Source organism: Halichoeres trimaculatus, unplaced genomic scaffold (genome assembly GCF_033239565.1).
Source record: "Halichoeres trimaculatus isolate MK-OKI-2021-1 unplaced genomic scaffold, fHalTri1.1 fHalTri1_scaffold_10, whole genome shotgun sequence".
Taxonomy (NCBI): domain Eukaryota; kingdom Metazoa; phylum Chordata; class Actinopteri; order Labriformes; family Labridae; genus Halichoeres; species Halichoeres trimaculatus.
Window position 1 is genome coordinate 18,699,074 of NW_027437187.1, and position 26,732 is coordinate 18,725,805.

The 26,732-nt window shown below is 41.3% G+C and overlaps 5 protein-coding genes and 1 non-coding gene across 8 annotated transcripts; 3 read left to right on the top strand and 3 right to left on the bottom strand.

Moving 5' to 3' along the window:
* Positions 1-923: 923 nt before the first annotated feature.
* rapsn (receptor-associated protein of the synapse, 43kD) lies at positions 924-6,249 on the bottom strand. The gene is made up of 8 exons (XM_074677950.1): positions 5,869-6,249; positions 4,778-5,116; positions 3,972-4,130; positions 3,061-3,159; positions 2,848-2,970; positions 2,699-2,752; positions 2,298-2,497; positions 924-2,116 (listed from the first exon to the last, which is right to left on the bottom strand). The coding sequence occupies exons 1-8, from the start codon at positions 6,091-6,093 to the stop codon at positions 2,044-2,046; spliced, it is 1,272 nt and encodes a 423-aa protein (XP_074534051.1). The 5' UTR covers positions 6,094-6,249; the 3' UTR covers positions 924-2,043.
* Positions 6,250-7,313: 1,064 nt separating this feature from the next.
* kbtbd4 (kelch repeat and BTB (POZ) domain containing 4) lies at positions 7,314-11,323 on the bottom strand. Its single transcript, XM_074678144.1, has 5 exons — positions 11,250-11,323; positions 9,856-10,329; positions 9,640-9,781; positions 8,747-8,853; positions 7,314-8,659 (listed from the first exon to the last, which is right to left on the bottom strand). Exons 2-5 carry the CDS (start codon positions 10,315-10,317, stop codon positions 7,799-7,801), a joined length of 1,572 nt encoding a protein of 523 aa, XP_074534245.1. The 5' UTR covers positions 10,318-10,329; positions 11,250-11,323; the 3' UTR covers positions 7,314-7,798.
* Positions 11,324-11,941: 618 nt separating this feature from the next.
* LOC141796858 (protein FAM180B) lies at positions 11,942-12,940 on the top strand. The gene is made up of 3 exons (XM_074678147.1): positions 11,942-12,144; positions 12,303-12,358; positions 12,458-12,940. The coding sequence occupies exons 1-3, from the start codon at positions 12,072-12,074 to the stop codon at positions 12,800-12,802; spliced, it is 474 nt and encodes a 157-aa protein (XP_074534248.1). The 5' UTR covers positions 11,942-12,071; the 3' UTR covers positions 12,803-12,940.
* Positions 12,941-12,973: 33 nt separating this feature from the next.
* On the bottom strand, positions 12,974-16,661 carry ddb2 (damage-specific DNA binding protein 2). Of its 2 annotated transcripts, none has more exons than XM_074678145.1 (11): positions 16,517-16,661; positions 16,285-16,425; positions 16,090-16,202; positions 15,407-15,598; positions 14,840-15,006; positions 14,525-14,624; positions 14,184-14,361; positions 13,933-14,078; positions 13,587-13,742; positions 13,457-13,502; positions 12,974-13,339 (listed from the first exon to the last, which is right to left on the bottom strand). In XM_074678145.1, exons 2-11 carry the CDS (start codon positions 16,415-16,417, stop codon positions 13,089-13,091), a joined length of 1,482 nt encoding a protein of 493 aa, XP_074534246.1. In that variant the 5' UTR covers positions 16,418-16,425; positions 16,517-16,661; the 3' UTR covers positions 12,974-13,088. The 2 variants fall into 2 exon arrangements, with proteins under 2 accessions (XP_074534246.1, XP_074534247.1); XM_074678146.1 differs by lacking the exon at positions 14,840-15,006 and adding an exon at positions 15,165-15,310.
* A 600-nt stretch (positions 16,662-17,261) lies between these two features.
* kif23 (kinesin family member 23) lies at positions 17,262-26,226 on the top strand. Of its 2 annotated transcripts, XM_074678553.1 has the most exons (23): positions 17,262-17,384; positions 17,655-17,718; positions 17,827-17,955; positions 18,305-18,410; positions 18,624-18,760; positions 18,841-18,950; positions 19,026-19,196; positions 19,388-19,429; positions 20,020-20,132; positions 20,409-20,530; positions 20,625-20,727; positions 20,809-20,888; positions 20,977-21,096; positions 21,195-21,354; positions 22,462-22,623; positions 22,735-22,901; positions 22,981-23,154; positions 23,299-23,502; positions 24,326-24,559; positions 25,042-25,130; positions 25,218-25,293; positions 25,613-25,683; positions 25,776-26,226. In XM_074678553.1, exons 1-23 carry the CDS (start codon positions 17,371-17,373, stop codon positions 25,789-25,791), a joined length of 2,664 nt encoding a protein of 887 aa, XP_074534654.1. In that variant the 5' UTR covers positions 17,262-17,370; the 3' UTR covers positions 25,792-26,226. The 2 variants fall into 2 exon arrangements, with proteins under 2 accessions (XP_074534654.1, XP_074534656.1); XM_074678555.1 differs by lacking the exon at positions 19,388-19,429.
* Positions 20,197-20,293, top strand: LOC141797276 (Z30 small nucleolar RNA). The gene has a single exon (XR_012599020.1). It is a non-coding gene; the product is annotated as a Z30 small nucleolar RNA (small nucleolar RNA).
* Positions 26,227-26,732: the final 506 nt, after the last annotated feature.

Below are 26,732 nucleotides of genomic sequence, written 5' to 3' on the forward strand. Positions count from 1 at the left end.
TGGTTACACCAACATGACATCTAGAAAAACATTACAACTCTACATGTATTTAAATATTGTCTCACTACTGCATTAATCCTCTGAGGAGGAGGCAGAAACAGAGGTAGTTTAAACCATTAAAGATGAGAGGCTGGACTCTCAGTAAAAATCCTATTTATACCCCAGAACCAAGAAATAAAAAGTGTAGATAGTGTCATATACTTTACAAGGGATGAACATGAACTGAGCTAACAGGTAAACAGTGTGAAGATCTTTGTTAGTTTGGATGAACAGATCTCACATGTGAGTCAGACAGACGGTGTGTGAGTGTGAGTGTGAGTGTGTGTGTGTGTGTGTGTGTGTGTGTGTGTGTGTGTGTGTGTGTGTGTGTGTGTGTGTGTGTGTGTGTGTGTGTGTGTGTGTGTGTTCCAAATGAGAAACAGAGTAAGTGCTTGTGCAGTATAAGTCTCTCTCCGCATGCTGTCTACCTGATGTACTGAGAGAAAGATCTTTAATCTAGTCCTGTCAGATGTATCTAGGCTATTTTATTAACAAAAACAAAAATGTTGTTTCCATCTTAAAATAACACACATCTATTAACTGTTGGAACAAGCATTAACCCTGTCAGCAGAGGGGTAAAAGTCCATTTTGGCTCCTCTTTTTGACAAAGAAGGACAACCTGTCACTTCTGGTCTTAGTTTCCTTGAGCTGATTATTATTCTTCCATATGAGTATCAGACTGTTTCAACAATACTCTACTCTGGATCCTAAAGGTATGATCAGAAATGTTATGTCAAGTTTTGAGGTACAATCATTGAATTTGTTATAAAACTTGTGTATGAAGTCATGATGGTTTCTTTTTCCAAGATGAATTAATTCAATACATATAGAGGAGTTTGAATTATAAACCAATAAGAATTAAAAAATACTATGATAATCCCAAAATAAGTAAATATAAGGTTACACAGATTGTTATAATCCAACAATGTTGCTTATGATCATGAACAAAAAATGCAACAATGATTGGTTTTGTCTTTAAAATCCCTTTAGAATAACAATGTCTCTGCAGGTGAATAATCTAAACTCGACTAAAAAGATGTAACCTGTGAATTAGTATTTACATATGACTACACATATGACAACACAACACTAAAACATACTGCATGTATCCCTTCTAAATCATTATTTTACAAGTGTGTGATTGGTCGTAGTAGATGCTTTCCATACAGGTTTCTATCTTTAACAACTGATCAAACTTAAGAGTTCACTTCCTCAGACATGAATTGCAAGTTACTTCTGCTCCTTTTGTCAGCGACAAACAACAAAGAAATCAGCTGCATGTACCTGTTCTGTGAAGACATACTAGTTTTGAATGGTTAAGAGCCTTTAGTTTGTTTTAGTTTTTACAAAACACGTCAAATAAGTCACACTTTTAACAACAAATTAACATTAGATACAATGTACATGAACACAGTAATAAATATATGTATATATAAATATATGTGTGTGTATGAAATCAGTCAGTGTCAAAAATGGCTCTGCTCTGGTAAATACCTCTTTAAATTTTGAGAACTGCACAAGTGGAAGTTTTGTAAAAACAACAAAGGCTACTTCTAAAATGTTTTGAATATTTCCTCTGAAGATTCTTCTTGATTTAATTGAACAACTTTGATGCTTAAAACAAAAATTACTGGTTTAAAATCCTCCACGGACGGTCCAGTTTCCTTCACATGTAAAATCTGCACCAAACCGCCTGTCATCAGGGATGATGTAGCTCTTTCTTCTTCAGGTTATACTAAAAATGTACCTCTGTCAGAAATGCCTTCTCCATCAGCTGTAACTCTCACTCTGATGTGCAACACAACCACGGATACTTTTAATGTATCCCCAGAGCTGCACGCTGACACACTCTGCTTCAGTTCAGATTCCTCTGCACAGAGCAGTGAATCTTCCTCCTCTCACATCTTCAGCTCATCGTGAGGCTGCCTGCTGCTCACAGATCAGTCAACAGCCTGCGAAGCTTAATGCTGTGTTTGTAGATCCAATGCATAGACAGACTCCCAATCAGACAAATCCTGGCTTCATGGAGGACTTAAAACATTTAGGACAACCTTTTGTCCCGTTTGTCTGCAGACACCTGCCGGGACGAAACAGAGTGGTGTTTGGGAATTAAAAAATCTATTTTAAGAACATATTTGGCCAGAAAACAAGTATGCGTCACCCTGAAAACTTCATTAAGAAAGCATTGAATTAAAGACTTCATGGTTTATGTATTTGATCCTAAGAAATAACATCTTTCACATCATAAGAGCACCTACTTGAGATGGAAAATGTGGGAACAGGGTAAGGCCTGCAGTTTTTGGTCCCTGTCCCCGATGGATTCTCCACACATGCCACAGTAGAGCTCCAGCTCCTCCACACACTGCAGGAACTTGACTACCTGCTCTCTGAGCTCCTCCTGCTGCCCCTGACTTCGATAAATCCCTTCACTCAGGCAGTGGACCTTTAGAGTGCACAGCTTGAGATGCAGACCAGAAAAAAGACCAACAATAAGACACCACGTTCATTCTAATGTATGCCAGACTCATAATGAAGCTGTTCTGTTTTTATCCATGTTATCCTGAGGTTTCAGAAAATTGTTACATCAATTATATTTTTGTTGATTACCTATAAATTACTAATAATTTATCTCTTTACTTGTTTAAGGAGCATATGTTACCTTGTTTCCCATTCCATCTGCTAATTCTTGTGCTCGCTGCAGGGAATCAAGAGCCTGAAACACACAGAGCACATGAAGATGTGTCATCTAATATTTAACAATAATATATACCTATTTTTTATGTAAGTTTTACATCAAATAAAAGTTACCTTGTCAAATTCTTTCTGCAAAAGCCAACACTTTGCAACTCCCAGGTAGACGTGTGATTGTCCAAGACGGTTTCCAATCTCAGTCATGATCGCCAGAGCAGACTCGTATCGAGGGAATGCTTTCTGGGTGGATTAAAGAAAACAGAGATACAGTTCATTAATAGATGCAAGAGTGATACACAAACAGAAAAATAAATTAGGTTGAACCCTTACATCAACGTCTCGCCTGCAGCGGTGTATGTCTGCAAAATTCAGCAAGCACAGAGCCTGTAGAGGACGGTCACCATGCTGCAGAGCAATCTTCATAGACTCCTGTTGAAGAGAAAGACAGACTGACTCTGCTGAGCTGCAGTGATGGAGGATCATGTCTTTTGGTAATGTTCGGACATCATGATGTGAAATAAAGCATCAGATTAACCAGATCTATGCAGCAGATAACACATGGAACAGCAGTACTAAACTGTCTAACACCATAATGTTTAAAATACTGAGTTTAAGCCCTCTGATGGATGTATCCATTTGGATACAAAATATTTGTGTGATAAGAGGATTTACAGATGAAAAACAGCTCTTATAAAGGAAGCCACTCTTTCAAACAGCCTGCAGTAGTTTCATGTCTCAGTTTCAGCATGTTTTCATTGTAAACCAGCCAGAGCAAAAAATGCGTAACATGAGACATTTGTTGTTTCACCTTGTACTCTGGTATTCTAAATATGACAATTTATATAAATTGTTTGGACAAATGTGTTTGGCAAATGTAATAAATCTGAAATGCATCCTGCTGTCTTGTTACTATACTTCTGCGCTCCAAGGCAATGACATCAAGTTATTTTTCACCCTCAGTTCATATTTAGAACAGGGTGAATACTGAAGCCACCCTCTTCATTAACACTTTAAACCACCGCCTCTGAGAGCATATTTTAGTCGAGGTCCGAGGCCTCGTACAACAGGACAACTGGCGCCTGCACCTGTTGGCAGCACAACATCTACTGTATCTGCAGCCACGAAATCAGAACAGCAAAAGGCAAACTGAGTGAGGAAACAAAAACTGACATTCTCCAGACAGTTATGTAAGTTTGTCTCTGGGGACAGTCATCATGTGGTGGACGCTTATAAAACAATACCTCACAGCACTCCATGGCGTCTGGCAGGCGCTCCAGCTTCCTGTAGGCTACAGACATGTGGTACTGGCTCATGGCTCGATACTTGAGGCTCCAACCTTTGCCGTAGTCATTGACAAGCTCAGCTGCTTTGCAGGGGAAGAACAGGGCCTTCTCATAGTCCTGTTGGCAGAAGTTATTGATGAGTAAGACCCTCGATGTCCAGTTATTGTCCATAAGTAGCAGTAACCTATTTAGATTGCACTGTCATGCACTTTTGTTTGTACTTCTGTTCCTCTGACAGTCTTTTTTTCAAGTGAGTCATCAGCTTTGATGAAAGTCCTATTGCATGTTTTCTTTTATAAAATGACTTAGAAATATGAGTGCATTCTTCAAACACTACTTCATCACAATTCCATTGAAACTAATCCTCTCTGGGAAGCCAAGGGATTACTCTTACAAATCTCTGGTGTCAAGGGTACTACATAAGCCCCCAGCCAACAGCGTACTCACTCCATCCTTGTTTTACAACGCCTAGTACTGCATGAGCCAACCAATGATAACATTTGCTCAGATGCTCTGCAGTCTTGTCATATTATGCAAATGGGTTGGCAACGACTGTATTGATTATGTAATGAAGGCACACCTTCAAAACCAGTAAGATTTGCCGAGATACCAAAGACCTCTGAGGGGGTGAGTGTACTTTAAGTTCAACAGCTTGGAAACGCTCACATTCCTTTTGTCTACAACATCAAAGAATTGTTTGGACATAAAAGAAAGGCAACTGCAGTGTTTTCAGTGAAAGAATTAAAATAATCAGATCACGACACCTTCAGCTGAACGTAGATGTTCCCCAGGCTGCAGCAGACTCTGCACTCAAGCATCTTGTCATCGTTGTTGTGTGCGTAGCGCAGGGCCTTCTCGTAGCTCTCCAGAGCTTTTTGGAAGACACTGAGGCCCAGGAAGGCATTGCCCATGCTGAGACACACCTGTCCGTTTAGCTGCAGGCTGACTGTGGTACCTTGCATGTTTAAGCAGGTCTTACAGTAGGACACGGTTTTCTGGAAGTCACACAGCTTCTCATTGCTGCGTGCCAAGTTCAGGTAGCCCTCTGTCAGGTAGTCTGGGTCCTCCATCTCTCTGGCTGTGTCTATTTGATCCAGAGCGTACTGCAGACAGAGTGAGATGGGACACTTGCAGGGGAATGCTGAACGACAACATGGATGTTTGGTTCAAATAGACACACAACATAAAATAATTTGTTTCTAAAAACCAAAGGTCTCTACTGTGCAAAGTCCTCATTAAAGCTGGGGGAAAGAAAGTGGGTGCAGCTCCACATAAGATGATTATGTCAACAAGACACCCCACACTGATACTCAGGTTGCAGGAAACTTATTTACTCTGCATCGTGTGGAAGCCACAAATTAACCCATGCATGTCAGGACCACTGTGAATGAAACTGATAGGGTGACCTCTGACCGCTTCCTGTTCAATAATAGCCAGGACAAGAGGAAATGTTACAATGCTGCTGCAAGACAAACTGTACCAGACCTGAAGCAGCATGACGTGTGAAATTGATGAGTTATTTAAAAGCCTTCAGCCTCTCTCTCTCTCACACACACACTCACCCACACACACACCCACACACACTGCTGGTTGCATAACACAAAATATGATCACACAGTACCAGAAATGTTACATATATATCAGCAAGGAAGATGTAAACCACATACAAAATGGCAACTCCAGAAGAGACATAAATGAACTTTTCAAGAAAATTAAAAAGTTGTTTGGAAAAACTTTTCGCCAAAATCAGTGGTAAGAGAAAAGTTTCACTCATCAGAATGAGCAGGAAACATATCTGGTTAACTGATCTATATTCAGCTGTAGCATCTGGCTCACTGATCTTTGAGAGGCTTACCTTAAGCATATCTTTATATTTCCCCATTTCTGAGTGAGCTGTGATCAGACACCCCAACACCCGGAACTTCCCTCCAGGATCCGAGGTTTTCTCCAGCACTTTTGTCCAGACATGCAGAGCTTTGTCCGTTTGGTTGGACTGGTACAACCTCAGGCCCTTCTCTATCTGCTGCTTGGTTTGGTCCTGGCCCATCTCTGGTGCTAGGCGCCTCATAAAAATATTCATTAGTTTAGGCCATGCAATTTCAGTGAGGCAGCAAGAAAGTAGATCCTTGCCATGCACAGCACAACTCCAAAGAAGATCCCTTGAAGATGATCCTCTGAGAGGTTGGAGCCAGAAAGGCCTACCAGATCCCGCTCTCTCAGCTCCGGCTGTGCTGAGACCGAGAGGAAACTGGATCTACCCCAGTAAAACAGCAATACACCAGGACCATTATCACCAGTCACTGCGTGGAGAGCTCTAAAGCCAGAAATATACCTTCCACATTTAACTCAAAGATCCCCTCTGAGCATCAAGCGTTTGGAAATTCTTCCTCAGATTTCCGTTGAAAAAAATGCCACAGAAACACGTTTCTCAGCAGACGGCTAGCAGCGATATCTCAGAATACCTACTCCCTCCACACCCCAGCGAAAGGAATTCTCAGCACCCCCAGTGTCCAACCCCCTCCACCTTCCTCCTAGTGCTGGCGCTACAGCAGATGGCCTTGTCACTCTAGACCATGTGTCCCTTCAGGAATTCTGTCCTGCCCTCAGCAAGTGGTCCCAAGGTCACTTCAGCTCCTCACAATCCACCTTAACACTAAGCCTCAACCACTGACCAAACACTGAAAGGCACATTTTTGGATCACAATTATGTGGAGAATTAAAAACCTACACATCCACAGATGCAAACTCACGCAAGTGAGGCCGAGAGCTCCGATACAGGTGCTATAAACAACTTTATTGCCCAACAGTAAAGGACTGCACGTCAGATGGTGCTCGTAGTGGCTGTCAGTTCCTATTGGGAGTTCTCATAGAGGTGCTTATGTGCCCCGAGAAGCCCCCACCCCTTGTCTTGGCGTCAGCAACCGATGCTTAGAATAGTTCACAAAGTCTGACATGTTACTGGGTTTGGGTTTCAGCTGCACAGCCTCCTGCAACACATCAATGGGATCATAGTTTAGGCCTCTTTGTAGTAGCTTTCTCTCCTTCAACTGCCCCCTTACTCTCACCCTCCCCCAAGGACAACACAGGCACCTTTACCACCACACATACCACCTACCATTCAGAGGATGAACTCCTGAGACAAAGATACTGGCAGGGTTTTTTGTCAAGGAGAAATTTCAGCAGCAACAAAGTTCATTTTAGGTGCTTTTCTGCACAAATGATAACTCCCGAAATCTGCTGCAATACACTTATAAGCAAGACACGAATGAGGATCAAAGAGTCGTTAAGATCTAAAAAAAAAAAAGTCACAGCTTGTAGCTACAGCAATACACTTATATTTGACATATTAGTCAAGTTTAACATGAACATGTACATGATACATCAAAAAAATACAATCTTTGGAAAAGAAACTGCATGATATAGTCTGAGAACAGCCCCTGTGGACACGTTGATGCATGTTTGACATCAATACATTAATCAGAGTTTTATGTTCAATTAAGTTGTTCATGCGTATCAAAAACAAGCAGTACACAGGGAACAATGTCGATTATTTCATCACTGGTAACAGCATCACCACAAAGTGTTTAAGAGAATCACAAGACGGCAAAGTGGCACACACACACGCACGACGGAGCTGTGTTCACCGGTCTGATGGTGAAGCTGGAAACCAGTTCAATAAAAACATTAAGAGCAGGATGTCTGAGTGATGAAGTCATGGTCACTTATCCAGCAGTCATCCCTGATTCTCTGTGCTGAGTTCACTCTGTGAACACACTGAGGAGAGTTCAGGCCAAAACAAACTGCCAGTTTGTGAGGAGGATTTTTATCCCTCTGATGACAGACACCACAGACGTAGCTGGGTTGAACTTTAATGTGTTTGCATCCCCTTTCTTACATTTGTCTCTGAACACATAAATACAGCCGTTACAGCTGGCCACCTTCCACAGTGAAGGAACGCAGCTCCACACCTCTGGAAAGCGCAGGCGGGTGAAGCTCTCCAGCAGAGGATTGTAGCACACCAGGGAGTCTCCTTCTGCCACAATAAAGATTACATCCATGTGAACTGCTGCGTGCATGCACCCTGCGAATGGCAGCATGTAAGGTTTGATCTGACACTTCTGAGAGGTGGTATCGAAGCACTGAATCAGTCGAGATGGTTTTGTAAAGAAGTCCATGTCGTTCTCTTCCCCCCCGAGCAGATAGATAGTACCTCCCAAGTTAACGCCAGCAGCCCCTGACACTGCAGTGTCTAGCTGGCTGGTTTCTGTCCACATGTTGTCTTTCACTGTGTAAAAGATGACAGCATTAGAGAGTGTGTCCTGTAATGTTTTACCTCCTAGAGAGTAGATAGCGTCCTCTGTGGAGACAGAGACCATGGTGTGGTGTAAACGGTCTCTGGGCAGTGGGGCGCAGCGCTCCCAGTCCATTGTGTGCATGTTGCACTTCCACATACGGCGAGGGATGGACCCTCCAACGACATACAGATCGCCTCCATGTTTACAGGCCGCAGTGATTTGATGGCACAAACTGTTCTGTCCACTCACGCTAATGGCGTCGTCCTCATCACAGTGAAGTGACACAGCCAGCGAATGAGTCCGAGTCTCTTCTTTACCAATCAGGTAAATGTGGACATTCTCACCTATTTCCTGAAGACATGAGAGGTAAAAAGATCAGGTACAAAATGAGATGACTAAATGTTTTTTTAAACATTCTTAAATGTAAAATGTTTTTACCTTGAGATTTTCTTGGAGGATACAAGCAAACTCTTCTCTTTCCACCTTGTTGTGATTAATCCATGACTCGATGGCTGTAGTCGGATTCTGGGAGCTTGGAACGCCATCTGGACACAAACAAACAAACAAACAAACACAACGCCTCATGAGATATACTCATTAAGTTATGGGACAGTTATAGTTAACAGAGGCAAACGGAAACCAAGGGAGACAGCCAGAAGCCAGGGATGTAAAAAGCTAACAGGAGGCTCTGGAAAAGGTCTGTTCAGGTCTTCAAGACAAAGAATACAGTCCTTCGCTTTTGTCCAAAGTGATGTACAACACAAGCAAGAATTTAGACAGAAGGAAAAACCTAGTTGGTGTGATAAGTTATTTGGCTGCTTGTGCTGCCATTAGATGCAGGATTTTTTTTTATAATGTAGAACAATCTAGTTAACTAACAACAATTAGTTACTGCAACAATATACTTTAACCTTCAATAAAATTCAGTAATTAGTGCCGAATATTCACTCAGACCTTCTGACTCATTCTACCCCTGAGGACAAAGAGGAGAAGGGTCAGATTAAGTGCTAAAGTGTTCCCTGAACAAATGAATCTTCAGACATCTCTTAAAAACTGAAAGGGACTCTAATCGCATAGAGTTGGGTAATTCGTTCCAACATTTGGGCACAACAGAGGAGAAGAGTCTGGCTAGAGATTTAGAGCCACGCTGGGCTGGGAGCACCAGGCATCTTTCACAAGCAGAGCATAGTGGGCGAGAAGGAGTGTAGACCTGGATGAGGGACCCCAGGTAGGCAGGACCTGTTCTGTTGTATGCCAACTGTGCGTGTGAACATAACATAGTAAGGAAAAAAAAATCCACAGAAATGAGAGAGGCAGTCAGTGGGTGATACCTTTGATGATATCCAAGAGCAAACAGAGAGGCAGATTCAGAAACTCTTCAGTCTGATGTAGCTGGGCAAGGTGAATTTTAGCACAATGCTTGGCTGCAGTATACAACTCCTGGTCACTGTGTCTGTCTGCAAGCCACATCACCTGAGCAAAAAACAAGCAGAGTTATCAACTGAAACTACACAATCATTCAACTCATAGCCAAACTTGTTTATCACCTGCAGGCAGTTCTTGACCTCGACTGTCCGTGAGAGAAAGCGGGAGCATTCCTCAAAGAGTGCAGTCAATTGGTACATATCTGCCATCTCATAGGTGTCCTGCAGCTCCTCCACCCTAAGTTTGATTGTGCCATGATAGATATAGTCAACCAGCAGCTGAAAGACAGTGGCACTGACATCCTTCAGTTCAATAGAGCGGTTGTGGGACTCCTTGAGGTTGGAGGTGAACATGGAGCGAAAGAAGCTGCTCTGTGCTGAGAGCACCAGCCTGTGCAGGTGAAACTCTTTGCTGTCCACGTTGATGGTCACATCAGCAAACAAGCCATCCTCCAGACAAAGATCCATGATGCTCTTCACCACACGGCTGGAGTGTGAGCGGTCAGTAAAAGTGTATCCTAAGAAGTAGTTTTCTTCTCCCACTGAGCCTCCAACACTGAGGCCTCCCTCCTCACTGGACTCCATCTTTTTGCTTGCCTATTAAAGTCACATATATAGAAGCATCCATTTATACAGAGACAAAACAAATACAAAGTTTACGTGATACAAAACCGTGCAATAAGTCTTACTAATGTTCAGATGAAGCAGAAACTTGATCAACAGCAGATGAATAAAGCTGCAACTGATCTTTGATGCTGATACTGGAGTCACAAAGTCTTATAAATGTACATGTGCTAATTATTTAAAGACAAAGAATAACTTCAACATCTTTTAGACAGGGATCCCTCTTTTTATTTTAACAATGCTGTGTAGTGAAAAAAGGATATTCAAATAAAATACAGCAGGTATATTTTTACAGTCAAGCTATCTGTAACAATATAAAAGATCTAACACTAATACTAGCCTGGTACTAACAGGAGCTTCTGAACAGTCATTCAACCCATTTTTCCCCACACAAAAGAGATAAACGCTTACAAAGTGAATTAAAATTGAATTTAGACTAGTCAATCTTAAGTAGATTTAAAATCCAGACTGCTGCAATAGGCAGTATGTTATTCAGCCAAAAGCAGCGCAAAGTGTCAACATTAAACTGATGGATCACTTATAAACAGAGGAGGCGGGATCGTTCGAGAGATGCTTTAAGAAGACAAATGGAGATCTCATTCGTGATGTTTTAATCAGCTCTAATTCAATTCTTCAGTACAACGGCCAAACAATCTTCAGACATCTTATAATAGATAACATCAGTGGCTAAAGATGCTTTGTAACCGCGGGCTATGATCTGTTTATTAGTTACTATTAGCCGGCTTTAGCATCAACACCAGCTAGCTGGCTGGGTTACGTTATTTTTAGTGAAAATTCAACCGTGATATCTTTTTGAAACTTAAGACAAGGATTTTAAATGACACATAAGGCTCTAAGCGTTTTATATACGCCAAGTTGGTAAGCATGTTTACCTTTTCTCCACTATTTTATCATCAGCTGGACCTGAACTCTTCGCCGGAAGTAAATAAACTTTTTCAAAGCCCAGCTATGACGCAAACACAAGCGGCGCTCTGCTATTAACTAGTGCCCCTACGTGGTGAAACTGTGGTACTGCAGCGATCAGACGGAAAAACGTGCTTTGTCTCTAACCTATTGACGTTGAACTTAATTTACTTATTTTACTCTGTAATGCGGTAAAAAAAAAAATTACTTAGCTTATAACTGAAGAGATAATGACTGTATAGATAGTAAAGATGACTTTTAACTTAGGAGGTAAAGTCTAAAGTATCATTTGTTCACCATTCAATGAATTCAGGTCTACCAGTAATAATCAAGGTCACACCTCTGTAAACCATGAGTAATATTCTGACTCTTGAAATTTTTATGTCGTTTTTATGTTTTTTGTTTTTCTCTGGGACTTTTTGTATTGTTTTGTTTTGTTTTTTCATGTTTTTTTTTTTTTTTTGCATATTTCTTCTAAAAGAAAAAAACAGCAAAAGTTGAACCATCTATTCAACAACCTTCATGTGATTATTTTTGACAAAAAGGATAAAGATAAAAGCCAATCTGATCTGCATGTTCAAAGCTCTGCAGTCACTTGGTCCCAAACTTCACGAGTTATTGAACTCTGCTCTGCAGCAGAGCTCACTTGGCTTTTGCTCCTTTTTTCCTAGTAGGAAGTATGCACGGCATTCCGACTGAGTTGCTCCTCCCTGGACTCACAAAAAGAAGAGAGGAAGAGGAGAGATTAGAGGGATGATGCACATGATCCAGCTGAAATCACTGCGAGAAAAATGAACATGAAAATGCAACTTAAAATCTGCCTTCAGGTCATTTTGTTGCTTTGGTTGGAGCAGGTGCAACAAGGTAAGACGATCTTTGAACAGCAACAGAAATGTTGGCATGTCCACATATCAACACTACTTATGTTGTTAGTTTTGCAGTTTCAGTCAATGTGAGCTTCAGCATCCTTTTTTTAGTCATTTGTATTAATATCATAGTAAACTTCGAATTTTCAACTTTAGATGTTGCAGCAGACGCAAGTCCAAATCCAGTCTCTGATGCAAACCTGATGTTTGAGGTAACTTTCAACAGAAATCTAACTTCAGCCTAACTAAACAAAATTCTGCTTTACTTGCAGAATAAGCGATGAGCATTTCTCTTTCTGCTCTGTTTGTAGATCCTGCTGGGTGGAGTGGAGCTTGACAAGGACAACAACATTGTCCTCCTCGATGAGGAGCTGGCATCGATGAGACCAGGGAGAGCTTTCTTGTCTCAGATCAACGACAACATTCCCAGGAGTTTAAGCGCTACGAGGCAGATGGTGACCACATTGGAGGGCCAGAGGAAGCGACCACTGACACAGGATCAGTTTGATAGTCTTGTCCTGAGCATGGTGTACTCTGCCCACAGGGCTGGGCATCAGGAAGGAGAGAAGCGGGAGTCCTGGGGTGGGGTTCTCCTCCGGCTGGCTAATGTCACAGTTCAGGAGCTACGTGGAAGTTACCTTTTCAGTTATGACTGACAAGCACTCTGACACTCTGTGTGAGGTTAAGATATGTGCAATAAATAACTTTTCTTGAATCTCATGTAATGTGCATTTATATTAATGCATAGAGTCAAAGGTTTATCAAATTATAAAACAACTTTTTATTATGAAACAGCAGAAAAAGAACATACATGAGTTTCAGTGTTAAACTGGCTTATAAAAGAATATTTGAAACAGTTTTAACATTTAAACAGTCCCTGATGTTTGAGAACTTACAAACAGTAAACAGATTCAACTTATTGTGTTTTCAAGACAGCATCTTTCATTTTTTCTGCATCTGTGCTTGTTTTTGTTTGGCACTCCCAGTCTTTGTCTTGGTTTTGGTCTCAGATTCCACTAGAGAAGCCAGCTTCTTTTTAAGCTTTGCATCCATTGCGGGACCTTTTCTGTCCCTGCTGGAACGTGGCTGACTCCTCCTTTGGCTCCTGAAACCTTCTGCTGAGCTTTCACTCTGTTCTGTGTGGCAATCACTCATCAGTGACTCATTTCTATCCCAAACCAGCACTGTTACTCCTGTGGGTGGACATATAAAATATTCAGCGAGACAATTTGACTTCCTCAAAAACAATTGGTTTAAATTATCTTATCAGATAACATAACTGTCATTGTGAAGTTCAATGAAGAACTTACCCATTCCGGATCCAAGAACGTCGCCCATTGGATTAAATTTATTAACCTGTAAATATTTTTTTATTTAGGTTAACAAGTAGCTTTTTTATATCCTTAAAGATCCAATTGTGTTTTTCTTAATCAAACTCACAGATTTAATCCCTGGAGCATTGGGGTCCTGCAGCTGACACACAAGCTCTGCTGTATTGGAATCAAAGATGTCAACTGTCCTCTGATCTCCGGGGCAAACCCTGTCATCAGGGTACCGGCCAGCCACGATGAGGTCATAGACAGGATGCCATGTGGCCTGTAGAGGAATAAAGACAAGACTGAGTTCTCACAAAAAAAGGTTCAAACATCAATTTATGACATAAAATGGAAAAAAAAAAAAAATTAAAACTGATGTGGTATGTTTGGTCTTTAGGGCTGCATCACTTAAGTCTCTTTAAAGAGTAGTGGCAAAAGGTTGGAATTCTATGATATGTAATTTTACAAACCTTGATGGGTGTGAGATGCTGAAACTGTCTGTGAGGATGTTGGATGACATGCTGAGGCTTTGACCAATCCGGTGATGAGTAGACACGAATCTGGTCGTACTGGTCTGTGGTGAGCAGCTTGGAGCAGTCCAGTGGGTTGAAATAAGCTACGAAGAGAGAGCATTTGCAGTTTTTATAAATTAATCAAAATTATTTAACAATGTTTGAACAATGGAAAGTTTAAACTTAATCAGAAAGCACGAGATCGTTACCTGAGTTGACAGCTCTCTCATGGGGCAGCTCATGAAGGAAGCTCTTCTTGTCTTTGATGTTCCTGAGGTCCCAAAGCTTTACTGTATGGTCAACTGAGGCTGTCGCCATCAACCAATCACAGCGTGAGTTGAACTCAGCATGGGTCACTTTAGCTTTGTGCAACTTTTCACCAAAAATCTACAATATCAAAACAGAACCAAGATATTCACGATGAAATAAACTGTTTTTGAATCCATTTTTACATTTCTCCTTTTGAAATGCATTTGTGTTTATAAAAGTTAATACAACAGAAGGACCTGTGGGCTAAAATTTTTCAGTTAATTGGGGAATGGAAACAAACCTTTTGTCCATCTAGACTCAGCAGTAACAGCTGTCCCACATTGTCTCCAGTCACAAGCATTTGTCTGCTCACGGAGACATCCACACAACAGAACCAGAAACTGGAAGAAAGAAAAAAAATCAGATGTTAAATCTAACAGAGAGCATGATAAAGGGGAAAATCATGTATTTGACTGATTCCTTTATATTTTTCAAACCCCAGACTTTAAATGAAATGATAAATTATCAAAAGCAGTCATCTATGATAGTTTAAAAATCCTTTTGCAAAACATTAATAAGAGTACAGCATCTTTGGTCCAAGCATCAGTCTTCTCACCAAACATCATGATGATTGTGGTCACAGTCTTGAGTTCTGGACAGAAGGGTGGGTGCATGGCCTTCAAAGCTCTGCATGGTCAATGTTCCCTGACCAGAAGCCACAAAGACTCTGGAGAGGTCCTTCGGGCAGAACTTCATCCCTCCGATAAAGTCACCTGCTCCACTCTATGCACACAAACACAAATGCAGGCCTACCATAAGGTAGCTATTCGCACTTCTACCATGCAAACATGAGCAGTAACCTATCAGGCACCACCTGGTGAAAAGACTGATGCTGGTCCGACCAATCAGCTCAAAAAAAAAGAGCCATGTCTGGGCCTTACTTCAGGGAGTCTGTGCTGGCAAACACTGTGAGAGTATTTCCACTGAAATCTCGCAGGGCTGTGGTACCCGCAATAGAGGAGGTGAACAGCTGAGTGGGATTTAACTGGTTAAACTTCATGTCTGTAACTGAGTCTCCAGCCCCCATCTACGCAGAGAATTCATGACAATGTATAATCAAGTAAAAATAAGTTGGCCATCATCTTTACAGTGAAACAAACCAGAACATCATGCAGGAACATACCCCTTGAATAAATGTTTTCTTGGCAGGTGCCTCAAAGTCCCACAGGTAGATGTCCCCACCTTTGGAGCCCACAGCCAGAGTGGTGGGATGAGTGGGATGCCACTCCAGACAAGTGATCCTTCGATCAAAGGGGCTGGTGGCACCGTGGAAATGATAGGAAGACAGCGACCGGACAAAAGGCTCCTGAAGACACTGGAGAGAATAATAGGGTTTAATGTAAAACTGGCAACAAAGGCACGGAAGACACACAATTACAACCTTAAGTTTGTCTCAAAAAGAAAACTTTCATGGTACTGTTCTGTGTGTTGCAGTAACATTCATCATTATATGGGCTTATAAACAGGCTTTAGGCTGATTAATTTGATGGGGGTTTTGCTATAAAAAGGCCAGAAAATTTCCTTGTGAGGCAACTGAAAAGTGTGGCTTTAGACACACATCTTTATATTTGAACACGATTTAAGATAGGAATTGTATGTCACAAAAACATCAACACAGTCCCTGTGACATAAGGGTCTTTCCCTCTATCTTTTCAATTCTGTCTCCCACATTCTAATGAGGTGCATTTATTTTTTACATACTGAAATTTAAACTTCATGCCCACTCGTGGCTACAGAATGATTCACATACATGACAGAAATTAAGAGTCATGTCACCCTCACACTGTTTGAGAGCAGCAGTCTCACCTGTCTCATCTGAGAGTGCAGACTTTGACCCAGCGTGCTCTTATAAATGTAGTGCAGGATACTTCCGTGCCAGCTTCTCTTCTGCACCCCAGTCGACTTGGGAGGGAGAGGCCCTGCGAAACATGACAATCAAACTCAGCTGTCATGACTTCAACTCTTTTTATAAAGCGTCAACAAGCTGGCAAGGCTCCACACCTTGTTTGGACGTCTCTCCATCTTTGATGGCTCGTAGCTTCTTGGAGAGAGTTGGGGGAGAGTTCTCGTTAGCCCTCTTCTTCACTTTACTCTTTGATTCAGATGCAGCTGACTTTGTCGGTCTGTTTTTCATTTCGCCCCCTAAAAAACACGACTCCGTCAACTCTTACCTGCAGGAATCGAGTCATCACATAATCATCTGCAATAATAAAGCGTAAACGAGTTCGCCTACCTTTAATGCTCAAGGTGTTCAGTTCTGTAGTTTCAGAGCTTTGACTTCGGTGTTTGCATAACGCAGCGGTGCACGTGGGAGTGTCAGTGGCTGAAAATGTTAGTGTTTTGTAACATTAATGTTATACCATTGATGGACGGCAGAGTGCAGTGTTTCTCACACAGCCCTCAGTGGACGCCATGTTTGATGTTTATGTGTGACTACAAATTGACGACAGACTCCCATGATTCGTTTAGGAAAAGCAACGCATATACATCTATATAATCAGTCAATCAACTTTACTTTTTATAGCACATTTCGTACAAATGAATGCAGTTCAAAGTGCTTCCTTGGCACTTGTGAAAAATATTTATGAAAAATGTAAAACAAAATAATTTATATAAGATATAGATATATACATCGAATCACTTTTCTGTCATCAGAGTTACTTAATATCTTTTTAATCTTTTTTTAAGGAAAGAGAGATATAGTAAACTAGTTCGTTGTTTTTTTTTTACTTAGAACATCAAAGAAGTCTTCCTGCTGATGTTTCCATTTGTAATTAAGCGTATTTTTCAAAAACACAAGATGTTTGGCCGTTTAACCGTCCTTAGCAATGAGTGTGTATAGACTGTATATATATGTTTTACAGTCGACGGTCCTTAGCTGTTATGTTATCTTTGACTTGGACATATTTTGTAGTTCCCATAGAGAAACGCAAAGCAACGTGAAAAGCGGAAACACGTGATCGCATGTTGTGAAATCTGATTGGATGCTGCCAGCTCCTTTTGAACAGCGTCCCTTGATTTGATGCGGAGGGAAGTTCAAAATTTCAGGAACAGGAACAGTTAACTTAAAAGGTGCTTCGAGCTGCAATGATACGACAAGCGTAAGTACTATACCAAAAAATTTTGATAAAAATGTGAAATATATCTTCTATGCCTGATTGTGCTCACATTATACAACCTTTGAGTGTAAGGTAATGTTGTATTGACGGAATCAAAACAAGGAGGGACTTGTTAGCTCAACCGTTAACTGCTAGCCGGGGGCTAGGAAACCTTCTAGTCTGTGGCTTCTGTTATGAACCATCGCTCAGTGTAAAGACTAACTCAAACAGTGTAACTATTGTGCTCATGAACTATGAACTTTATTTTTCTAGGAAGGGTAGAACCCCCCGCAGGCCTCCAAAAAAGCCTTCCAGCAACCAGAAAGACCCTGTTGGTGTGAGTGTCATTGCAAATCAATTAGTTCTTCTTTGTGATGGTACATACAGAAAGTTGTAGCAAAATGACCACCTTATTGAGCAAATTTGATTAAATGGCTTTCCTCAGGTGTACTGCCGTGTACGGCCCCTGGGTGGGGAGGATGAGGAATGCTGCATTGAGGTGATCAGCAGCACCACCATCCAGCTACACGCCCCTGAGGGCTTCAAAACAAACCGAAATGGGGAGTACAAAGAGGTAACACATCCAGTAAACCTGGAGTAGATTTGTGATCCATATTAAAAACAGAATAATATTTGCCATCTGTCACAACATGTTAACTGTCATGTACATACATATTTCCCTTGTTTTAAGTACCATTGTTACTTCTGTAAAAGTCCAGATATACGATGAATATCATATTGAAATTAGGGTTCTGTGGAAAAACACAATTGCTTATAAATAGTCTACATGTTATTTAATAAACTAAATTTTATTAAAATGAAAGAGCCAAATTGATCTAGATATGAGGGGGTTGTATTAAGCCAACAAAGCATGTGCACCTAATACACCATTTTCCTTTTGTTGAATCTGCTTTACTTCTTAGACCCAGTATTCCTTCAAAAAAGTTTTTGGGGTGTCAGTGTCTCAGATTGAGCTGTTTGAGCATGTGGCCAAACCTCTTGTCGATGACCTCATCCATGGGAAAAATGGTAAGACTTGCCAGGAACGATGGCACTTTAATTTTGATTATATTTTTATGCTTCTGCTCACTGCCTGATCATCCTATATCAGTGTGTCTGCATCTCTGCAATCTAAACCTCTTATGAATTCTCATAATTCCCAAACAAAAAGATAGATCACACTTTATTATCTATTCAATGTGCCGTTATTTTATGATGCTGACTTTTTTATTACTATTGTAGGCCTGCTCTTTACATATGGGGTCACAGGAAGCGGGAAGACGTTCACTATGACTGGCTCACCAGGCCTGGGTGGTCTTCTTCCTCGTTCACTCAACATGATATTTAAGAGTATTGGACCCTTCCAGGCTAAAAGATATGTAAGAGAAAGGAATCTCTTTGAATAACAAATTTATCATGCTTTGAGATTTGCAATTAATTTTGACCCTCTTCTTTCAAGGTTTTTAAGACTGATGACAAAAATGGCATGGAGGTCCAGAATGAAGTAGATGCTCTGCTGGAGTGTCAAAGGCGGGACTACAACTTATCGGTTCCAAAAGCATCTTCCAGGTAAGTCAATGTCCTCTGAGTTGTGACATTGTGACTGATCAACACATGTATGACACTACACTTCTTGGTTTTCAGACAAAAATTTGACCCTGAAATTGCCGATATGGTAAAGCCAGAGGAAGATTTTGAGGCAGAAGGCGTTGATGAGGATACTGCCTACAGCGTCTTTGTGTCCTACATAGAAATTTACAATAACTACATCTACGATCTTCTGGAGGAAACACCGGAAGATGCTATCAAACCAAAGTGAGTATGGGAGATCTTCCACAAAAGAAACCCAATACAGATTCTTAAATGAACATACTAACCACAAGTTTTAACTATTTGTAATAGGCAGACATTAGAGTTGCATATTTAAAGTGCAGTGGATTTTTGAGTTCTCTTTTTATTAGTCAGAGTAGCTGGAAGACAAAATTATTGTCTTTTCTTTCTACTAGGTGGAATGGAGGCACACCAGTGCGCCAGAACACTGAGTTCATGTATGTGAACAGTGAATACACAACACCAAACATCAGCATCAGACTAGTTTTTTTGTTTTTAGCCAAGTATATTAATGGATCCTCATCAATGCTGGAGACATTTTCAAACTGACTAAACTTCAGGGAACTTTTTTTTTTTTGAAGTACAATTTCAATTTAAGAAAATAAAATCAGGTGAAAGACAAATAGTTACAAGCAGGTCCAGGTGTTCATTGCTGACATTTGGCGCTCTTTCTGTGTTACAGACATTCAATCTGTGCATGAACAAAACTTAATTTTGTGACCCACCTCTACCAGAGAATTGACCAACAGTTTACAGGCTCCAGTTTGTGTCTCCAGTGTTGAAGAGTATCTGTGTAGTCCTACAAGCCATTATGTTCCCTCGCTGCAGCTAGTAGTCTCTTTGTTTGCTTTGCTTATGAATGTCCCTCATCCTGCTGTCTGTTGCTTTGTGTTGCGCTTCATGATTGATGACTTTTCAATCATTTTCCATGGCTGGAACATTTCCCACCCTTGTCTTTTGTCGATAAATGTTAAAGAGAAACATTTTACATCTTCAGTAAATAATCCTGTTCTTTTTCTTTGCGCAGACCACCTCAATCTAAAACCCTCAGAGAGGATCAGAACCACAACATGTATGTTGCAGGTTGTATGGAGGTTGAGGTGAAGTCTGCCGAGGAAGCATTTCAAGTATTTTGGAAAGGTAAGTTGTCTGATTATTAACTGAATGAATCATGACAGAATAGATGAAGAGAATTAAGAGAACACTGCGATGATGATGGTAGATATGACTGACCTGGTATTGCTGACCTCAGGGTCTGCTCTGATCAGGAAATGACCTCTGTTAATCTTCTCTCTGAGCATGTCAGTAGAAGCTGAATTGATTTGTTAAGAGCTGGCATACAAGCATTTGATCGCGCATAAAATGATACCTGTGAATTGGCATGATTTAAAATGAGTTGCCTGTACTCTGCTCCAGGTCAGAAGAAGAGAAAGGTTGCAAACACCCGTTTGAACCGAGAGTCCAGCCGCTCCCACAGTGTGTTCATCATTAAACTGGCTCAGGCTCCCCTTGATTCAGATGGTGACAACATCCTCCAGGTTTGTTGCAACTGACCAGATGGCTGCTATCTGATCCATTGCAATTAATTATAAGCACCAGTTTTATTTATATATTTTTCATCCTCTTTGTCAGGATAAAAACCAGGTGACAGTGAGCCAGCTTTGCCTTGTGGACTTGGCAGGAAGTGAGCGCACTGGCAGGACAGGGGCAGAAGGCACCCGTATACGTGAAGCAGGTTGGTTGCACGACACTTCCCCCCCCTGCTGTAACTGTAAATGTGGGTCCTGTGAGATTAAACCTTATTCTTGACTTGCAGGTAACATCAATCAGTCCTTGCTGAATCTGCGGACATGCATCGAGATACTTCGAGAGAACCAGATGTGCGGTACAAGCAGGGTAGGAGTGACACACCAGATTAACTCCATGTCACTGTAAATGTACTCTATTCATTTATCATGTGGGTAATGTTGCTTTTGTCTGGTAGATGGTTCCCTACAGAGACTCTAAAGTAACTCATCTGTTCAAAAACTATTTTGACGGAGAGGGAAAAGTCCGAATGGTTGTCTGTGTTAATCCTAAAGCAGACGACTACGAGGAAACATTGGTAAGTTAATCCAGCATTTCTCCTGGATCTTTCATATAGTTTGAACCTGTTTGCTGCTTTTCTTTGTCGAACACATGGGGCGTTCTTTGTTTTTCCAGCTGGTGATGCGGTTTGCAGAAATGACGCAGGAGGTGGAGGTGGCGAGGCCAGTGGACAGGCCCATCTGTGGCTTCACACCAGGCCGCCGCCAGAGAAACCAAGCCTTCAAAGAGGAACTGTCTCGCAAGCTGGAAGAGCGTAGCGTACCAACAGACAAGGGTGAGTTATGCAGTGTGAAAGCCAACTCCTCAGAAGCAAACTTAACAAAATTCAGGTCGGTCAAACTTAATTTTTGAGGGACTACTGAATATGAGACATATTAAATGCAATTTTCATTGAAAACAAAAACAGGCACTAAACTAGGACATGAAAAAAAATCTTACATATCTCAACTAACTCAAGGAGCATGTCAAACCAAAACCTATGAGATTGTATGTTTTGCTTGCACTGATTGCACTGTTAGTATATTCAGGGTTTAAATCTTTCCTTTGCCTTTCAATCCTCTTCATGCTTGTCTATCACCCAGAACTTGCCCCCTCTGCTTCTACTAATCTATATTGACAAAATATAATGAACAGATATCTTGATTTAGATCAAATCTGGGATTGTAAATTGTGGGAAAGGCTGACATTACAGATGATCTGTAACAGACCAAATGATCTCTGTTAAAATACTGCAAATACGGACACTACTAGAATTCAAATTTCAAAAGAAATGTAAAAGTCAACATTAATGCAGCAGTGAAAATGTGCTGCGAATGAAAGATGTGCTTGACAAAGCAGAGACATGTGCATTAATGGAATGGTGAACAGAAACAATACAGCAGCTAGTTGAATGATTAGCTAACTCTGCCCATTGTCAGGTTTAGGAATCACAGGTGTGTTCCCCTGAAAGCTCAGTTAGTTGTCAGCTACAGGTATTTGAAAACAGCCTCACAGAACACACACACTTGGATTTCCATCATGGAAGGAAGTATTATACATCTCATCCCTACTATCTCCTCTGGGTTAAGTCAGACTCTCCGTGCTACAGTGAATTAAACACAACTTTCTAATATTATACAAAGTTGCTTTCCCAAATTGAAAAAAAGTTTAGAGTCTGTCTGATCTTCTTTACTGACCCATCAACAAAAAAGATGATTCACTTTGAGCCCTTACAGCCTGGAGCAAAGGGTCTGGATTTGCAGCTTCATTTTCTGTAGTTGTTTTCTACTTTGGGCTACTGCAGATCATCTGCTTCTGCCAACCACTGTATGTGAAGTGTTTTTTACGCTTACAATCTCAGGAAAAGGGTTTCCTGTTTGGTTAACTCTCTCTGTTTCCATAGATGTGCCATCTGTTATAAGCCACTCGATGCTCAGCTTCCCACCTCTACCATCCTGTGAGCTGACCGACCCTCATGATGACATCACCCTGCCCAGGCTGATCGAAGCTCTGCAGAATAGACAAAGGATGAGGCAGATGATGTTAAATGAATACAATCAAACAGGTGTCCACTCACATTTTACTCCCACTCTCACCTCTCAGCTTTGAAGGAAAAACTTGGGAAGAGCAGGATTTTTCATCTTGGCTAACACAGTCTTATTTAATGTAATTTTAGCCAACATAATGAGGTCTGCGCTTCAGGAACTGGACAGCAATCTCATTTCCAAGGACAACTTTATTCACGAACAAAATGGGAAGCTGGTTGAGAAGGACAGAATCATTCAGAACAACAAGGCAGAGATGGAGCGCTTGGAGAAGAGAATCAAGATGCAAGAACACAAGGTGAGACACACAAACATCCCAAACATTCTGCAGTCTGCTTGCTCAGTTTCTTAAATGTCTCTTTTGGATTCTGTTCCAGATCGACATTCTGCAAAAAACCACTAAAATCTATGAGGGAGACAAGCGTTTACTGCAGCAAGAGCTGGAAACTAGAGAACAGAGGCTGCAGAGGGAACAGTCGGAAAAGAAGCGCATGGAGCAGCGTATGCATGGTGTGGTCTCAGACACGCAGCTCAAGTGGGAAAAAGAATGTGTGAGTAACTGCACTCAAAACACAGAATCACATAGAGGAGAGAAGCATAGAGGTTAAAAACTGTTTTGATTGTCCTCAAATTTCGCTCTGATCCTCCCCCATAAAATGATCTGTTGTGTTAATTTTCTCCCTATGGCTTTACAGGACAGACGCGTTAATGCGATGCAGCTGCAGATGCAGAACAAGCTCTGGGTCAAAGATGAGAAGCTGAAGCAACTGAAGGCCATAGTGACAGAGAGCAAGACTCCTGGTCGCCCTGATCCTCCACCACGCCAGACGCAACCAAAACGGCCTTCCAGAGAGGAACGACTTCCTGCGAAGAGATCAGCTTCCCCCTCTCCTGTTCCTGTAAGTCACTGCCAGTACACCACTACACCCTCTACTCTGCCTCTGATGAATTCAAGTCTTCCTTGAATTTCTTGAATTTCCCTCCGGGGATTAATAAAGTATGACTTATCTTATCTTATCTTATCCTCTATGTCTTCAAACTACAGTAACAGATTAATGTCATGTCATAGTCTACAGTTGCTTCTTCTTCAGTAAAGTTAGTGTTTCTGTTGATAATAGTGCGAGCATGTTTGCAGTCCTTCCCAATTTCTCCCCAGATCCCTGTTGATTATCCACATGTCAGCCCACGGCCAGAGCCAGTCAGCCCACGGCCAGAGCCAGTCAGCCCACTGCCAGAGCCAGTCAGCCCCCTGCCAGAGCCAGTCAGCCCACGGCCAGAGCCAGTCAGCCCACGGCCAGAGCCAGTCAGCCTACTGCCAGAGTCAGTCAGCCCACTGCCAGAGCCAGTCAGTGCCACTAGTGTATCCCCCAGTACACCCAGGATAACCCAGTCCCCAGCAGGCTCCTCAACCAGTCGAGCCAGGAGAAGAGCTGTGTGTATGATCAGAGAGGATGAAAGGGTCAGATCCCCAACAACTGAACTAGACGTATCTGGAAGAATCTATTTGGTCAGTGAGTTAGCTCCAGGGAGCAGCGTGAGTCTTACATGAAGTGGCTTATTAGTCCTAAAGTGTAGTGCAGATCAGTCTCTTCAGTAAAATAAATGACTATTCTTCGAAAGTTACAAAAAAATACATTCGGAGCCATATACCTTTGTAAGTATTTGAAGATATATGGCTCTGAATCTATTTTATTGTTGAATCTGTTACATCCACTCTAATAGACAACCACGCCAGTGCGGCCACTACACCGCCGCTCTCGTTCTGCTGGCGGGGAGAAGTGGGTGGACCACAAGCCCTCCTCCAGCCTGGAGCTGGGTACAGTTTTGCAGCCTGTCATCCCAAATGCCATCCAGGTGTCTGCGCCTAGTGAGAAGGCTCTGTCGAAGTGCGACAGATATGTGCTAACACACCAGGAGGTTGCCTCAGACGGCGAGATAGAGACCAAACTTATTAAGGTAAGGAATGATATGTTTGACAAATAGAGTTTTAATCTTATTTCTGTTATATGGTTTAACAGTCTAATGTGGTGTAGATCTATGTTGTTATTTGTGGTTCAGGGACAGAACTTTTAAACTCCTTAAAAATTTTTCCTTTTTAAATTTCTGTAGTTTTGTGTTAGAAAACCACAAAAAACCATATCGCCTACACTCAGTATCACCTAAGGGTGATTGATTTTTTCATAATTAGAAAAAGTAGGTGCATGTCCACGCTCCTTTTAGTTTGGAGTGTCTGTTTGAACACCCTTTTGAAAAGAGAATCACAGTTGACCATGAATAAAGACTGTCTCGGCTAGATTTAATCTCTCAGACATTTGATTTGGTTATGTGAAGCAGTTGTACCAGAAACTGTTGTATCATTTGAGCTTCCTCTGTCACCTCTGGTAATGTTCCAGTGAATTGATATTGGTGATTTCCTCTTACCTGTTTTTCTTCCACAGGGTGAGGTGATTAAAACCAGGGGAGGAGGGCAGGCTGTTCAGTTCACAGACATCGAGACACTCAAACAGCAGCTCACAACGGTCCCAAGGTACCAGCTGATGACAAGTTTTAAGATTCACGGTGGGCGGATGTTTTGATGTCCTAACTCAGACTGTTCTATATATTTCCCCCAAAGGAAAAGAAAATCCTCAGAGGGAGCACCTGCCAACAGAGCTTCTTCAGACGAAGCTTGGACGGATGTGGAAACAAGGGTAGGATGACAATGCTTATTAGTTTACAACTTACTATAGTTACATTAGTTTTGTTCAACAAATGGGGCTTATGCATTGAACAAACAGGAGCAAATGCAACAGGCTGTACACAGTCCGTGCATGCACATTACCTTCTATGGAGAGTCACTGATGTTAAGACTCCAAACTGCCCACTTGTGCCACTAAAAAACTAAATTTTAACTCAGTGCATGTTTTTAATTCACGAAAGAAGCATATTACCACTAATAATCTTACCATATTACCAGTTTATCAACACTTCCAATGAGGTTTTGAGTCCACTGTATGTTTTTGTTTGCAGTGCTCGGTAGCCATGGAGATGAAAGCTGGATCAAAGATGGGTCCTGGTTATGAGCATCATGGGATTACCAAGTAAGCTGCCAATATTTACTGACTACACAGAGGAAGAACATCAACTCGACAGTACAATGCACTTACATGTGCTCTGTTCTCTTGTTTTCCAGACGCAGAAAACCGTGAACGCTGCTGAAACTTCCTTTGCCCTCACCTGGCTGTCGTGCAATAGTCTGAACTTTTTTATATTTAGCTCTCATGATATTTAAACATTCTCCACTTTTTATATGCAAACACGTTTCTACATCACTCACCAAAGCTTTTTTGTAAACTATATTTTATATGTTTGTTACTGAACTGATAGAAAAAGTGTGACTGATTCAGTTAAAGATTGCACCACAAGCAGATCAAGTGTATCTGCTGCTGAGATGAGTGTTTGCACATTGTGAGAGATTAAGAAGCGGTCTCTAAATTTTTTTTTTCCTCCAGCTGTATCATTGTTTCTTCCTCTCTTGTTTGGTAAAATGTGGATTCAAGCAGAGTTTCAATGATGAAGTTCTACATGGATGTCTTTCTTTATAAAAACAAAGGTTTCCATTGCTGTAAAATATGATCTCTCCTGTTAGAGTCATATCCTGTTAAATAAAAGAAAACTCCTTTGTTGCATCCTTTTGCTGTTGCGTCAGTTACTAATAGCTTATTATAGTATCAGACCACTAGATGGCAGCACAGGACAGCAGTATTTTAAAGAGCTCTGGATGCAGGAGCACAGAAGGCATCCCAAGACAGCTCTAAGAAGGTTCCCATGACACTGAACTGTAAGATCTGTTTACATGTTAGCCTTACCATAATCACTTCTCCAAAAGGCAGTGGAAGAAAAAACAAAAAAAACAGATATTGGGTGTAATTGCTGATTAGTTTCAGCTTCTTTGCGGTTGCATATGAAGCTCTGTGCAGCTTTGAATAATAATTAATTATTACTCCTTTGAGGTCAGCAAAATAGTTGACAGACTCTAAAGGACAAACTGAAGGATTCAGAAAAAAATGTTTGGAAAAAGATTTAATGCTGAGTTAGAGCTGTAAGGCATCCTGTGCCAAGAGTGTAGCAGTACTCTCAGTCATATAAA